The following is a 14,395-nucleotide window of genomic DNA, read 5'->3' on the forward strand; positions in this document are numbered from 1 at the left end:
CGGAAACGGAAAGAGGTCGGAAATTACGACATTTTGAGTTAAAAGAATAAGAGTACTGATGACTGGAGTGAACCAGGTTAAGAGCTATTTCTTTATGAAGAAGGGGAATGGAAAATAGCTACCTGTTTGTGTCTTGGGTAATTTATATAGATGGTCACCTGCTCTGATACTATCTCTAGCTGCCCAGAGAAAAGGCTAATGTTGCCCAGGAGGACAAATGTGGTGTGACAGAATCATGAATCCTACCAGGTTGGCTAAAATTTAAATTGTCTTTTGACTGCCATCATTGATGGTGTTATTATAACCTATATATTTTACACTATTATTATTATTATTATTATTATTATTATTATTATTATTATTATTATTATTATTATTATTATTATTATTATTATCATACTGTGTCTTCTAACTTCTTGCTACAAGAAATCAAATATTTGTCAGTCAGATATGTGCTGACAAATAAGATAAAATATATTACTATATTCATGGGGTCATCTTCATTATAATTAACTTCAGTATAATAAACACATCTTGTTTGTTTGTTGAGCCCATTGTACAATAACACATTCTCAAGTAAGTAATCTACACCACCAGAGAAGCTGTAGCCTATGACTTTTTTGGTATGGGACTGTCCTGTGTGTTGATACGCGGTTATTTACGCTAATTTGGTGCCAGTTGTTATATATTGAGTAATTAATTATCGCCTAAAACACAAACAAAAACATTAACTGCATTTAGAATAGAAAAGGAAACGCGTTTAACATTATGAGTTTTATTTTGAAGGTCTCGACCGGAACTGTTGCCTCGCACTGTGCGGGTCTTTACTCCCCTCCTCCCCTCTGTAAGCTACATTAGTAAGTAACTTTCTTCTGTTTTCCCCGTCACATCAGAGACAGCGACGGCTCTGCTGCTGGACAACATGTGGACACTTTTCGGTCTAATATTTGAGTCGTGAGAGCTCACGTGGACGCATGGATAAAGTTGGCGGCGACAACTGGCGGGGACGCACGAGGAGCGCGCGAGCGTACTGCAGACGACAAACCGGCGCGCGAGCTGACGAGTCCAATGTGCTGCGGTCGTTGAGCGTCGGGAACACGGAAGAAGAAGACCATGACATGGAGGAGGACACCGGGCTCTTCAAGCAGGACGGCGGCCTGGAGCGGAGGGTCCTGGCGCCCCGCTACAACCTGCTGCGGGAGGTGGGGAGGGGGACCTACGGCGTGGTGTACGAGGCGGTGGCCCGCAGGTCCGGGGCCAAAGTGGCCGTGAAGAAGCTGCGCTGCGACGCGCCGGAAAACGTGGAGCTGGCCCTGCAGGAGTTCTGGGCGCTGGCGAGCCTAGAGAAGCGGCACCAAAACGTGGTGCAGTTGGAGGAGTGCGTGCTGCAGAGGAACGGCATGGCCCAGAAGATGAGTCACGGGAACAAGCGGTCCAAACAGTACCTGCGGCTGGTGGAGACCTCGCTGAAAGGTGAGTGAGTCCCTGTCGGTCTCCGCCAGGTTCATAAACACAGGGCGAACTGCAGCTTTTTGTTCGCCGAGGGGGAGAAGCAGCTCTGAGCTGCACACACACTCCTCTGTTGTGGCAGAGGGCGCTGCTTTTTGTCCCATATGTTAGATTTAACCACGATTACCTTGTATTTCTAATGAAGTTCTGATTCTTTATGTTAAGCAGGAGACAGCTGCTCGGATTTAGATGTTAGTTTACTATATTTATATTCAGCTGTACTTCTTAGGCCCAATGATTATCAGGGGCGGATCAATGATCAGTTTCGATGGGTTATAAATCAGCCCACCGGTTTATTTGGATAACCCAGAGGATGATACGTGTCTGTGGTGTTAACGTGTAGCAGATATTCACAGCTGTTCAGCAGATGTTTCCCCCCCGACAGCTTTAGTGCCTGTAGTTTTTGTTTTCATTAGATTTCCCTCAGTCAGAGCTGATGTCGCCATGACACTGGCTCGCTGGGGGATGGGCCGATTTTGAGAGGGAGCTCCCAAGGCTGAGACTCGCCAAAATGGAGTCCACAGTGTTGGCTGTGTTCAGAGGAGTTTCTGTAGTGCCAGTGCCACATAACACGTCAACACAAGCCTGTTTTATTTTCTAAAGTCTGTCTTTAATCATCTGTGTCCAGCACATAGCCAGACTGTGAAGGAAAGTGATTTATTTTAGGTGCCAACACTAACTTTGAGTTACTTTTCTTATCTGTTGTCATATTTTGGGTTATTGTCCTGTACATTGTGTATTTGCATGGTGGACAGTGTCCTTGGAAAACACAGCTAGGGTCCAGTGGTGTTTTCTGTACAATGAATTGTATGATGAGTCAGTCTGATTTGAAAATACAGGTTTAGACCTCTTCATGTAGGTTGTATGCTCTGGTTTGGAGTTATATTTCTGCTGAAGATGTTGGCTCAGGGTTAAGTCTGTTATTCACTAACTAGCTAAGCACATCTACTTGTTATTTTTCTTTTCTTCTTTAATGTTACTTTCACTACAGCTCAGGGGTAAGTACCAACTTCTCCAGAGTGCGGTCGCATCATGGTTTGATCTATCAAATATAATGATGATAAAATATATTAATCATATAGGCCTATCACATATATCAACACTATATATGCCACTCATAATAAGCAGTTACCTTTTCCTCAGTAGGATTTTTAATGCAGGCCATCTAATTTCCACTGGTGTATTTTCACATCACTGTGTGCTTGTTTTTTTGTTTTTTTACTAAGGCTAAGGATCGGAATATCTATTATCTATTCCACCATCGATCACAATGTAAACAGGAAGCAGATTATCTACTCAGCAGTTGGTTAGTTGCCAAAAATACAACAAACAAGGAACAGCAAAGACAAAAAGGGGCAGAAACAACCATAATTCATTCACCAATGGTAGCTGAGATTAAGTGAACCGATGAGGGAGCGTTTGTGGGGGTCTATGTGATCATTTCCGAAGGTCTCAGGTTCTGTCCATTGGAACAGCAACAAGTTTTCATGTTAAATCGGATTCAGCAGAGTTGAAGACCTGTAAGTCTCATTGTCAGTGTTTGAAAGCTCCAGAGTTGTGTTGAAGGGAAGAGGAATCATAACAAAAAACAATATTAGTGTGGAGGAAACCATTGCCACTATGTGCTGTGTAATGTCTGAATAATTAATCACTCTGAGTCATAACTGATGACCTTTTTAACTCTTCTGCGTCACTTACTGCTTTGTGCTGGAAACCTAGAATTCCACATATCAGGGATGATGTGCTATAACTCAGACGTCACGCCGTCACAGAACCAAGCAGAAAAATGTCCAGCGTGACTTTTGTGGGTCATAACCTCATGTTCTGCTTTTTACAGAAAACATCTGGTGTTGCGTAGCTCTGTACGACTGTGAGTAACAGGTATGTGTGTCTGTTACAGGTGAGAGGGTGCTGAGTCCTCCAGAGGAGCCGTGTTACCTCTGGTTCGTCATGGAGTTCTGCGAAGGCGGCGATCTCAACCAGTTCATCCTGTCCCGGCAGCCCGACCCACGGACTAACAACAGCTTCATGCTCCAGCTGACCAGCGCGGTCGCCTTCCTTCACGAGAACAACATCGTCCACAGAGACCTGAAACCGGACAACATCCTCATCTCGGAGAAGTCGGGGAACCCGGTGCTCAAGGTGGCCGACTTCGGCCTGAGTAAGGTCTGCGCCGGTTTGGGCAACACCAACGACGGCAAAGAAGGCGAAGACAAGAACAAAAATGTCAACGTCAACAAGTTCTGGTTGTCGTCGGCGTGCGGCTCGGACTTCTACATGGCCCCGGAGGTGTGGGAGGGACACTACACGGCCAAGGCGGACATATTCGCCCTGGGCATCATCATATGGGCCATGGTAGAGAGGATCACTTTCATAGACGCGGAGTCCAAGCGGGAGCTCCTGGGGACGTACGTGAGACAGGGAACGGACATTGTGCCGGTGGGCGAGGCGCTGCTGGAGAACCCAAAGATGGTGCTGAGCATCCCGCAGAAACGCAGGTCATGCATGTCTGACGGCGTGAAGAAGCTGCTTCAGGACATGCTCGCCGTCAACCCTCAGGACCGGCCCGACGCCTTCCAGCTGCAGGCCAGAATGGACCAGGTGATGTGTGCGGCGTGACCCCGGACCGCAGCGTTTTACAGGTACTGACATCTAAACATATCTGCCCCGTCTCTGAATCACTGGTACAATGTGTTAACATGTGCCACTGCTCTCAGTTCAGTGACCGTAGCACCGTATTCACATGGCCTTTACCCCTTTGAAGTGGTTGTTGTAGTTATTTGACATAAGGTCGTGCGCAGCAGTCGTTCATAGTCGTTGTATCACCTGCAGTAGATTCACATCGGTGAAAGAATGTGTTTTAGACTTGTATAAGAAAACCACTGAAACAGTCTAATCTCTAATATCCTTTTAAATGTCAGCACTCAACCGCTGAACTAGCATATTCCTACTCCTTTACACCAGAGCCACAGGTCAGATCAGCCAAGGAAGATAAAGCACTGAAACTCTTTTACATGAAGCAAACATGTCAACAGATATTGGATTGTGTCACTGTTTATCTTTTTAAAAGTGTCTACGACACCTTTTCCATTGTTCCGCTAGTGAACCGTTGTCTCTTCTCAATCAATCAGTGACTCAATCAGTTTAATCAGAGCTGGTTATCAATACAAATGTGGTTGAGGGTCAGCGATCACTGTTGAGTGTGGCTGAGTTTCACAGTTGCTGCTGTGTGAATGAGCTGCGTCGTCTCTTGTGATGAGTGGTCTGATCACCTGTGGTCAGTCAGTGGTTCCCAACCTTTTTTCCTTGAAGCCCCCCCCCCTGCTTTTGTCTAAGACAAGCCGGACCCCCCCATCCACAACCCCTGCCCGTACAGACGCATTAGAAGAACAAAGTGATCAGTTACACAAACAAAAAAGTTTTATTTACAAAACTAAACAGCAGTTGTAGGTTTTTGTTCCTATTGTCGTTAACGTTAATACATCATTTTGATTATCCAACTGGTGTGTGGGTGTGTTGTTTTACAGTTTAAAGCTCTATGGACCCCAGACCCTCCTGTGGAGCCCAGTGCTATCTGTGACTATTTCAGCTGCAGACCTGCACACTGCGGGTGGGCTGACTGACCCTCCGTCTGTGGTTGACCTGGATGGGTCAGCTCAGCTCAGCACATGTTATATCTAACTCTGCTCTGCGACCGTTGACCTTTTCTCTGACCACACCCACCCCGGTCCACGAGTGACCGGCGGTTTGTAGGTGAAAGAGGAGCCAGGTTGTGAGAGTCTCTCTCCTTGGAGAGTAATTCTCTTCGTCATTAAAAGAGTGCTGGCTGTTCAGAAACACTGCAAACACAAGGTTCCTGCTGTCACTGCAAATGTTCTGTATTATGTTCTTTTTTTTTTTTAATCAAATCCCCTGAAACTCAATCAGACAGTCGACATCAAACCTTGTACCACTAATCTTCCCCCACAACCACAACCCTGCTTCCTGTTTACACCACATCACACATGCTCAGTATACAGGTATGGTAATGTGGTGTGTGTGTTACAGGTGTGTCAGCCCTTACACACCAGGGACATGATGAATAAAAGACACGGAAATGAAATGAAATATTCGGCGGCGAATATTTCACATCAAAACCGCTCATACCGGCGGCAACTTCAGATGTGCGACAGATGCGACAATTATAAACCAAAGTTTCGCTTCGCGTCGTGTGGTTCTTTGCCTCCATGTCCTACCTTAAAAACCATACAACGCACACACTTCTTGTTGATTATCCCTCCACACAATTGTCCTTCACTTTATATATTGTTTATACGGTTTGTAATGTTTGTGTACCTCGTCAAACAACACAGGGTGACGATAAAGACACAGGTTGTTGACATTGTTGTCATGATGTTGGGTTGTGATGCACCTCCTTTCCACGCAACATACACTGTCCTCATGTGTGTAAGCAATTGTTGTGCAGAGTGAGGGTGCGGTCACTGCGTGTCGCCCAGGGCACATATTTAGTTACTGCAGTGCCGTGTGTGTGTGTGTTGTGCTGTCAATCATTGAGTGTGTTGAGTGTTTGTTGTGCCGCAGCAAACCAGGACACGGCTTATGCAACCAAAGCCCCCGGAGCCACAGATGTGAACACACACACACCTGTGTTGAAGAGTGAGCAAGTGTCGTCTCCTCCTTTTTTAAGTTTCTATTTGACATTTCTCCGTGCTGTTTGATCAGCCGAGTCATTCTCTACGATGCGTTAGGACTGTTGCAGACCTTTTGCCTTTTGTTTGGCCAGCCTCCATGATGAGCTCTCCTCTTCGAAGGGGGATGGTGCTAGTGTGCATGAGCAGGAGGGGGATGGGGGAGGGTGGGGGGTGCAAACAAACCAGCAGAACTGCACTCTGCTTTCTGCAGAGTCAGGGGTTACATCAGCCAGTCCACTCTCAGCTGGAGAGTTAGAGATCCTCGCCGACCTGCTCCTAGTGGAAGGATTTTGTAAGCACTGGAGAAAGAGTTCGATCAACATTCACACAAGTGACTCAGCAGTAGTCAAAGGTTTCTATTGATTCCAGCTCTGACTGGAATTCATATACAGTGAGGAAAATAAGTATATGATCCACTGCTGATTTTGTAAGTTTGCTCCCCCTACAGAGAAATGGGCCGTCTATAGTTTTTATGGTGAGTTTATTTTAACAGAGAGAGACAGAATATCAACAAAAAAATCCAGAAGTAATATCATCACATAAAATTAATGTACATTTGGTCCAGTGAAATCAGGGCAAAAATCAGCATGGGATCAAGTACTTTTTCTCCCCACTGTATACACAACACCCAGGTTAACACACAATAAGTCTCCTCCTTTACCTCTCTTGTCAGTCACTGTGAACAGAAAACATCACAGTGTGATTATATGTACAGATGTTGTGAATGCATTTTCAGTTGGAAATGGTCATTTTTGATTTTCATTCTCACGGTATGTTTTGTCAAGTCTTGTAGCAAACAAACATGTCCCTTTAAGGAATATGATTTGTCGGCCAGGACATTTCTATAGCAACACAACACATACACTGCTAATTTAATAACATACAGCGATGTTTGGATATTGGATATTTTGGATATTGCACTTATTGTGATTTATGGATTTGATTATATATCAATTAAACCAGAAATGCTGAAGCTACGCCTTCAACTGAGAGTGAGCCGCAGTTTTGAAATTATGTGCAGTCATTATTAGTCATTATGCGCAGATCCATGTTACCAGTCTGACCAGCAGCACACTGTTTGAACCTGCACCTGTGTGGGCGTGTGTGTGTGTTTGTGTGTGTGCACACTCTGTAAGGGCATGTGCTGACATTTCTCCCTGCAGTGGTTCAGTTGACCTTAAAAAGATAAATTCCTTGAGGCACCTTTGTTTAGCTTTTGTTTAAACTTGTTGATACAAACTGTGGTGTAAAGGTTTTTTGTTTGTTTTTTTGTAATTGCTGCAGATAAGATGCTGCTGATCATCTATTGGTGAAAGCTCCACGTGGTTTACATGCTCTGGGTTGTTTTGGTGGTCTGCTGCAGTGAACAACAGTGGTACTCGGGGAAACGCTACACCGAGCTTCACTCAGCCGCTTAGCATGTACCACTGATCACATTTTAATGAAAATCTGGCGGATCACTGGCAGATCGATTGGGGTATCACTAGTCTAAACAGTAAGGAGCAGCAGTCAGAGGACATTAGCTCAGTCAAACAGCCCTGTTATCAGCAGCAGATGTTGCTGTTGCTGTTGTTGTTTTCCTCTGGGAGAATCCAGATCACGACTCTGTGGTCCAGACTCAGATGCTGCATGAAGCGATGAGTCGGCTCCATCCATTAAAACGACTCTCCATCTGCAGGATGAGGCTCTTAACTCCCTGCCTGCCTTTAAGACAGTTATGTAACATGAGGAAAATATATTGATGACACACACACTGTGGTGTGTGGGATCAGGATGAGCTGTACACACAAGTGTTTACATACAGGCCAAACAGGATTGTTGGCGCTGCAGGACAGAGGCTCCGTCTCTGGCTCACATGTTGATGATCCCCTGGCAGCGCACCGGTCAGCTGGTCGACCTGCTGTCAGATAGATTTACTGTGCTGATGATGTGCGTGTCTGTGTGTCGTCTCTGCGGCTGTACTGGATCTGTGTGTGTGTGCAGTCTGTTGTCTTGTCTGAGTGCGCACACAGCGAGCAGGGCATTGCAGTGGGCACTGCTGTTTGCTGCAGCAGCGAGGAAGTGCTGCACTGACTCAGCATCTCTGCGTTCAGAGCCGCACTCAGTGGTTCAGATTCGTGACAGAGCCTCATGTCTGCTCCTGTAACTATGCAACCATTATTGATTTATTTTGATGGTACAATTATAGTTTCCGGAGTCCGGATTCAGTTTTCATGAGTTTAACCAGATTACTGATGCGTTGCATCACATGACCATTCTTTAGAGGCGTGGTATTTATCACTGCCTTTTTATCACAGAGATAATGCAGCATCCAAATGATACAGTTCAATATTGTAAACAGGGATTACAAGTTTCTCTCTCCTTTTTGTAATTAACATAAGCAACCTTTGTTCCTGGGCTTGTTTTCAGGAGGGAACAAAGGTCACACACTTGGCTCAGGATTGTGCTACAGCAGGTTGTTAAACTGCAGCTGCTGCAATAATCAATTCAGTTGATTTTGAAGATCTTGGGGGAAATCATTGCTAATGTAGTTGTAAACTAGAATGTTATTAATCTATTCCTACTAGAAAATCCTGTCTATTATCTGTATGCTTGTGTGTTTCCTTAAATGGGTGGACGCTGGTCTGATGTTGGTGGTGGAGAAATGGTTGAAAGTCGTCTTTTTTCTTTTATGAGTCACTCAACCAAACAGTGATACAGGTTACACAGGTCATCAGACAGGTTGTAGATGCAGCAGGTCTATCGCTCTGCTGTCTCCTAGTTCAGTCTAATCTGTGTTTTAAACTGTGGCTCATGTTTCTATCCATCCTGAACAGTTTGTTTGATTGTTGCTGACTCCCTGTTTGTTTCATGCAGACGCGTCTCTACCTGGAGCTGCTACACCTCTGAGGGTCCCCTGTGCTCACCTGAAGACTGTGAAGATAACGGAGAAGCAAAGGAAGCGGTTCGTCCTGCAGCGTGGAGGCTGCGGTGGGATGTTTGTTTTTCTGTGACGTTGTTTACAGTGAGGTCGTCTGCTAGAGCCGATACCGGCCGTTTGTCCCCCCCCCCCCAGAGAAACACCAGGCCTGTTGTTTGACCTGATGAAGCCACATCTCCACCACAGAACAGAGGTCTGGAGAACCCCCCTCCTCCCCCCAAACAGGAGACAGTGACACTGTAGGTGCTACGTCCACACTACTACGTTTTTATTTAATAAATGGCTTTTTCAAACACATACACTGCTGGTTGTGTGAGCCAGTGTAAACAGGAAGCAGATACTCTGCAGTCAGTTTGTTACCAGGAACAGTCAATAGCTGAACAACAGGTGCATTAAAGACGGCAAGGGCAGTAACACTCGCGATTCATATTCATGTTAAATGCACCTAGAGTTTCCAAACTTAGAACAGGGTCAGCAGTGTTTCCTAAAGTCTCAGTCTATGGAGCTGGAAAACTCTGTAATCACACAGATGAGAGGCGGAAACATTGCACAAATATCAGTTTTCCAACAAAGCGTAGTGGCGTGGATGTAGTTAGTGAGTGTGTGTTCAGAGGTGGTGGTCTCCATGTGTCTGATCGTTAACACAAAACACAGTCGTACGTACACACTCTGCTGCTACACTTTCCCTCCTCGATGTGAGGGAAGTTTTATCCGTTGCGTTGTTTTGTCAGTGGTGTCTGGTGTTGTGTCGGATGCGTCGCTGAGCTGACTATCCTCCTTCCTTCCTGCCGGTACAGCAGCACTCAGGTAAACATCAGTGCCACCAATGTCGTCCTGCTGAGATTTGACAGGAAACGTGTGTCGTTGCTCTTCCTCTACAGTCGGGTGTAGATTTCTCCAGACGTCTTTTGGTTTACAGGAGGTGAATGACACAGGAGGGTGATCTGTACTAATCCTGTGTCACAGTATCTGTAGTTTTTGCAGTAACGGTATAAATCACGACCTAATTCATTTTCCAGAGATTTAATCACGACTTTTTGGAATTTAAAAAACAACCCCTGTGAATTCAGTATTTTTTTTTTTTTTTTTTTAAGTCCTGCTCAATCATTCACAGCATCATCTGCAGCGTCATGATGCAAACAGCTTTTAGTGAAGTAGTTTCATTTATCAGCGTCTAGATAACATTTTCAGCCTGGGGGGTCTTTACTCTCATGTTGTGATCATGTTTGTCCAGAGGATCAATGGAGACTCAACAGGTACAACACATTTCTGTGGTACTTACCTGTCAGTCCTGAACTTGTTTGAATGTGAACATTAGGATCGTAAAGGCAACGTCCCATTTAATAAATATTAATTTTTTTAAGTTTTTTTTGGGAGGGGTGGTGCAGCCTTTTTAATATTATTATTATTTAAAACACTCTACAATCATTAAATGTGAGAACATGAGTTATTAATACAGGTTGCAATCATGAACATGTCCTGGATTAGACCTATTGAGTGAAAAGAGTGAATGTTATGGAGACCGAAGACTTCCACATGCAGGTTATGTGATAATCTGCGCCTTTAATATAACTCTTCACACCTCTGGTGCCTTGAAACTGACAGGTAGTCAGGTGAGATTTGGCTCGCTGCTATTTTATCTTTGATGTGACACTCAACATGCTTGATCCAGGATATGTGGACGTGATGATTCACCCCCCCCTTCCAAAATAAAAATAAATAATAGTTAAATTTGGACATGAGATTTGGCATACTGATAATTGTTCATTTGTTTATGGAGAGGCGTTGGGTTTTAAAGGGAAATGAAAGTCACAGTCGAGCCTCTGACTTGTCAACAGTGATGGAGGCCCATTTAAATTCCTGCTGCTCCTGCATTTTGTCCCTGTTGTTTTGGGTCTTACATTGGATCTGTCTCTTGCTTTGATACTAATGTTGACTAAAAGAGCTCCAGGGATGTGTGAATTGTATGTGGCCAGAAAATGAATGTGAAGGAAAGAAGAAAAAAAAACCTGTATAAATCATTGTCGGTGTGTTTCACAGCTTTCTGTTTTTCCTCAAACCAAAGTTCTGAAGAAAACAAAAAAACTTAAATGTTGTGTGTTGACCTAAACCGGGACCTGGGTCACTGAACAGAATCCTTGTGTTTTAATTGTTCTACCTCATGTTTCTACACGTTCACCTTTTCTTTACTGAGCCATCATCTCTTTTTCCAACACACACATTCCTCAGTTAGAAACCAGAGCTGGCAAACCTCAGAGCAGCCGCTTGGTGTGTGTCAGGTGTGTTTTCCCTCTCACTGTGTGTTTTAAAAAGTATTGGCATGTGTCAGCGACATGGCTCAGTTTTTTTTTGTTTTGTTTCTGTTGTATTGCTGCATTGTGGGAACTAGGTTTACACTGATACAGATGTTTACACACCTTTGGCTTAGACTCACCTCAGCTCTCCTCCTGTGTCTCACCTCTGTTAAGATATTTGTGCTGGGTGGAAATCTTGAAGTCAAGATGAGTAAATTATGACATACTATTCAGAACTGATTTTATTTACTTTAAATTAGAGAAATGTAATGTAAGCTGACCCCCCCCTGTCGTGTCCTGGTAAGCTGCTGGACGCTGTCCTCTCCTGTCGCTCTGACTAAACACTTGTTTTACTTGCAACACTCTTCTATGCAACCCCACGCCCCCCTGGACTCACTGTGGATCAGTCCAGGTGCGGCCGATGGCTGTTGGTCCTCTGCTTCTCATCCCGACAGGAACCAGACACCTGGATGTGGTTGCGTTCAGGTGACTTCACCCTTTAGTTCAGCAGGATTTCCAGTCCGTGGTTGTTCATGTAACAGAAGCCATTTGCTTGAATGAGAATCTGTTTTGTTTTTTTAAATGCTGACTTTGTACATATCAGAGCTCTGTTTCAATAAAGATTGGAAATACCTCTCATCTGTGTGACCTGGTTTCTGTGATTACCTGGGTGCTTCATTTCCAGTGAAAATGTGGATTTGGTCGGAACAATTTCTGTGTTTTCCCTTCCACAGTTAGTGTAGAAACGGGGAGTGGGTTATTCACAAGGAGTGTCAAAAATGAGCTGAGATGTTTTTGTGTGCTGTGAACAGAACTACAAACTCAATGGCAATGCAACTTCAGAAAACTCATGCAAATACATAATGTGCTGCTAATTCAGAGCACATCTTTTTCACTTGTACAACACATGTTCTGTCCAAATCCAGTTCCAAGACTAATTTCAGCTGACACCAAACTGATGGACATCAATGACCTATACAGCATATTAAACCTACTCTGTATATGTCAGGTTAATGTGATCAGTGGTCACCCACGACCTCAGACTTTTACTGGCAATTTCAACAACTTGGAAATCTACACTCACACTTATTTCAGATCATATCTCTATTGCTAGTATTTGTGTGAAACTTAGTGTGAATAGCAGTCAGGTTTTGGGTGATGGCTAAAAAATGTTCAGTGAGTCCATGTGGATGTTTGTGCCAAATTTGAATACAGTTATGTAGAGTACTGCACCTTAAGACCAAAATTATGTTTTGTGAAAATGTAATCTGTTTTGTTTGGAACGCAAGTGAATGTTTTTACCAAATTTGAAGAAGTTCACTCAAGGCGTTACTGAGACACTGGTCTGATCCAAAGCCACGAGCCTTTTACCACCAACACACTGTAAGTTCTCTCTGGTCATCCACCATGTCCCTAGTTAATCAACAGGCAGTACGACATCACTCAGCTGTTATCTTCATTCTAACCAAATGATTTGGAGCTGGTTAAAATTAGATCAATGAGCCACATAACCGCCCGTCAATCACACCTGATAACTGGTACCTATCTGACTGTGTCTGTGGATGTGATTGGAAAGGTGTCAGCTTCTTACAAGCAGGTGAATGTTTTGAATTCAGTTTCATTTTCTTTAAATGTATGTTATTTGATCTGATCTTCATTGTTCAATCATTGTATTGTTCTCATTTAAACTGCAGCTGAGACAGAGTGTAAAGCCCTCAACAATGACACAAACAGAGGCTAAAAGTTGAGAGATATCGGACCTGGGATCAGTCAGTGAAACCAGATTGGAAGTTGTGGGTTGGGGACACTATGACTTCACAAACAAGGAGAGTGAGGATAAAGGCCTGTCGGTGAGTTTTACAGGAAACACTTGATGAGAAATTCAGCTTCAGTCTCTGCCCTTTTCCCTTAAATGTGAGAGGTGTGGATCTTCAAGAAGTCAGAACTTCCTTCTCGGACACATGACATTTCATGAAATTTTATTTCCTGCAGCAAAACAGCTGAGAAAAAAGGGCCAGGCAAATACATGTTCAACACTGCCACCAACTGGTGGGACATCTCCAGTACACCAGATGCATGTATATTAGATTCAGTGTTCAAGGTTTACTCTGGCAGCTTTGTAGACTCCACATGCTCCAACCTGATGAATTTGACTTTGAATTATACTCATATGTGGTAAAGGCTGTGCACAGTCACTGAAGCTGTCTCCTTGGTCCTGTTATCCTGTTACAGACAGAGTGCAGCAGAGGAAGAAAAGTTGTTCCAACCTTTTAAATAAAGGCCTGTGGCCCTGCACATACCACCAGTGGTGGACTGATGGATGAACATTGTATAAGTACTGAATAAATAAAATATTTATATCTATGTCTATTTTCAGCCAGTTGGGGGCAGCAGAGAGTTTTGTTGATACCACTCTTCTCTCTGCATAGTAGGTTTGTTTGCAGACAGTAGGCTACCTTCTGCTACAGTACATGGGGCATACAGTTCAGATAAAATGTTCTGCATCCGGCAAAAACCCCTCGCTCTGCAACGCTCCTCCAAAACATCATCCCACACTACAGATATCCGGCCACGTTCAGATCACTCGTCGGGCATTACAGTTTCCACATGTAGCTTCAACATCAAACAAATCCTCTGTCTCCTTTCAGTTTTGCTTAGGTTGCTGCAGATGTCTGAAACTAAAGAAACCACAGTGTGAACCTTTATAGTGCTACATCTTTCACCATGTTCAACAAGTCAGATGAGACTAAACCAGAACAATGAACTAAGAGTAGGCTACAGACCCCAAGTGTAAGTATCAATGTGTTTTTTTTAGTACTTGACATTAAACAATTTAAGAACAAAAATGCATTTCGGCATGTTTGTGAACACAGTATTCACACAACCTTATGAGTCTGGGATAACCCAAAGAATGACTTGACTGACCTGTAGGATGAAAAGCTGCACATAGAGAAACAACCACAAAAACACACCTGACAAAA

General features: G+C 43.9%; 1 protein-coding gene across 1 annotated transcript; it reads left to right on the forward strand.

Annotated features, from left to right (window-relative positions):
• The first annotated feature begins 905 nt into the window (after positions 1 to 905).
• Positions 906 to 11,023, forward strand: LOC310986264 (serine/threonine-protein kinase 35-like). Its single transcript, XM_083972110.1, has 3 exons — positions 906 to 1,473; positions 3,410 to 4,151; positions 9,057 to 11,023. The coding sequence occupies exons 1-2, from the start codon at positions 975 to 977 to the stop codon at positions 4,126 to 4,128; spliced, it is 1,218 nt and encodes a 405-aa protein (XP_083828236.1). The 5' UTR covers positions 906 to 974; the 3' UTR covers positions 4,129 to 4,151; positions 9,057 to 11,023.
• Positions 11,024 to 14,395: the final 3,372 nt, after the last annotated feature.

The sequence above is a fragment of the Trachurus trachurus genome, assembly GCF_905171665.1.
Source record: "Trachurus trachurus genome assembly, chromosome: 5".
Taxonomy (NCBI): Eukaryota; Metazoa; Chordata; class Actinopteri; order Carangiformes; family Carangidae; genus Trachurus; species Trachurus trachurus.

Excerpts from the sequence above, each read along its gene's own strand:
- LOC310986264 (XM_083972110.1), top strand. The coding sequence starts at position 975 with ATGGATAAAGTTGGCGGCGACAACTGGCGGGGACGCACGAGGAGCGCG. Across the intron at positions 1,474-3,409 it reads GGTGGAGACCTCGCTGAAAG|GTGAGAGGGTGCTGAGTCCT; the intron begins GTGAGTGAGTCC and ends TGTCTGTTACAG.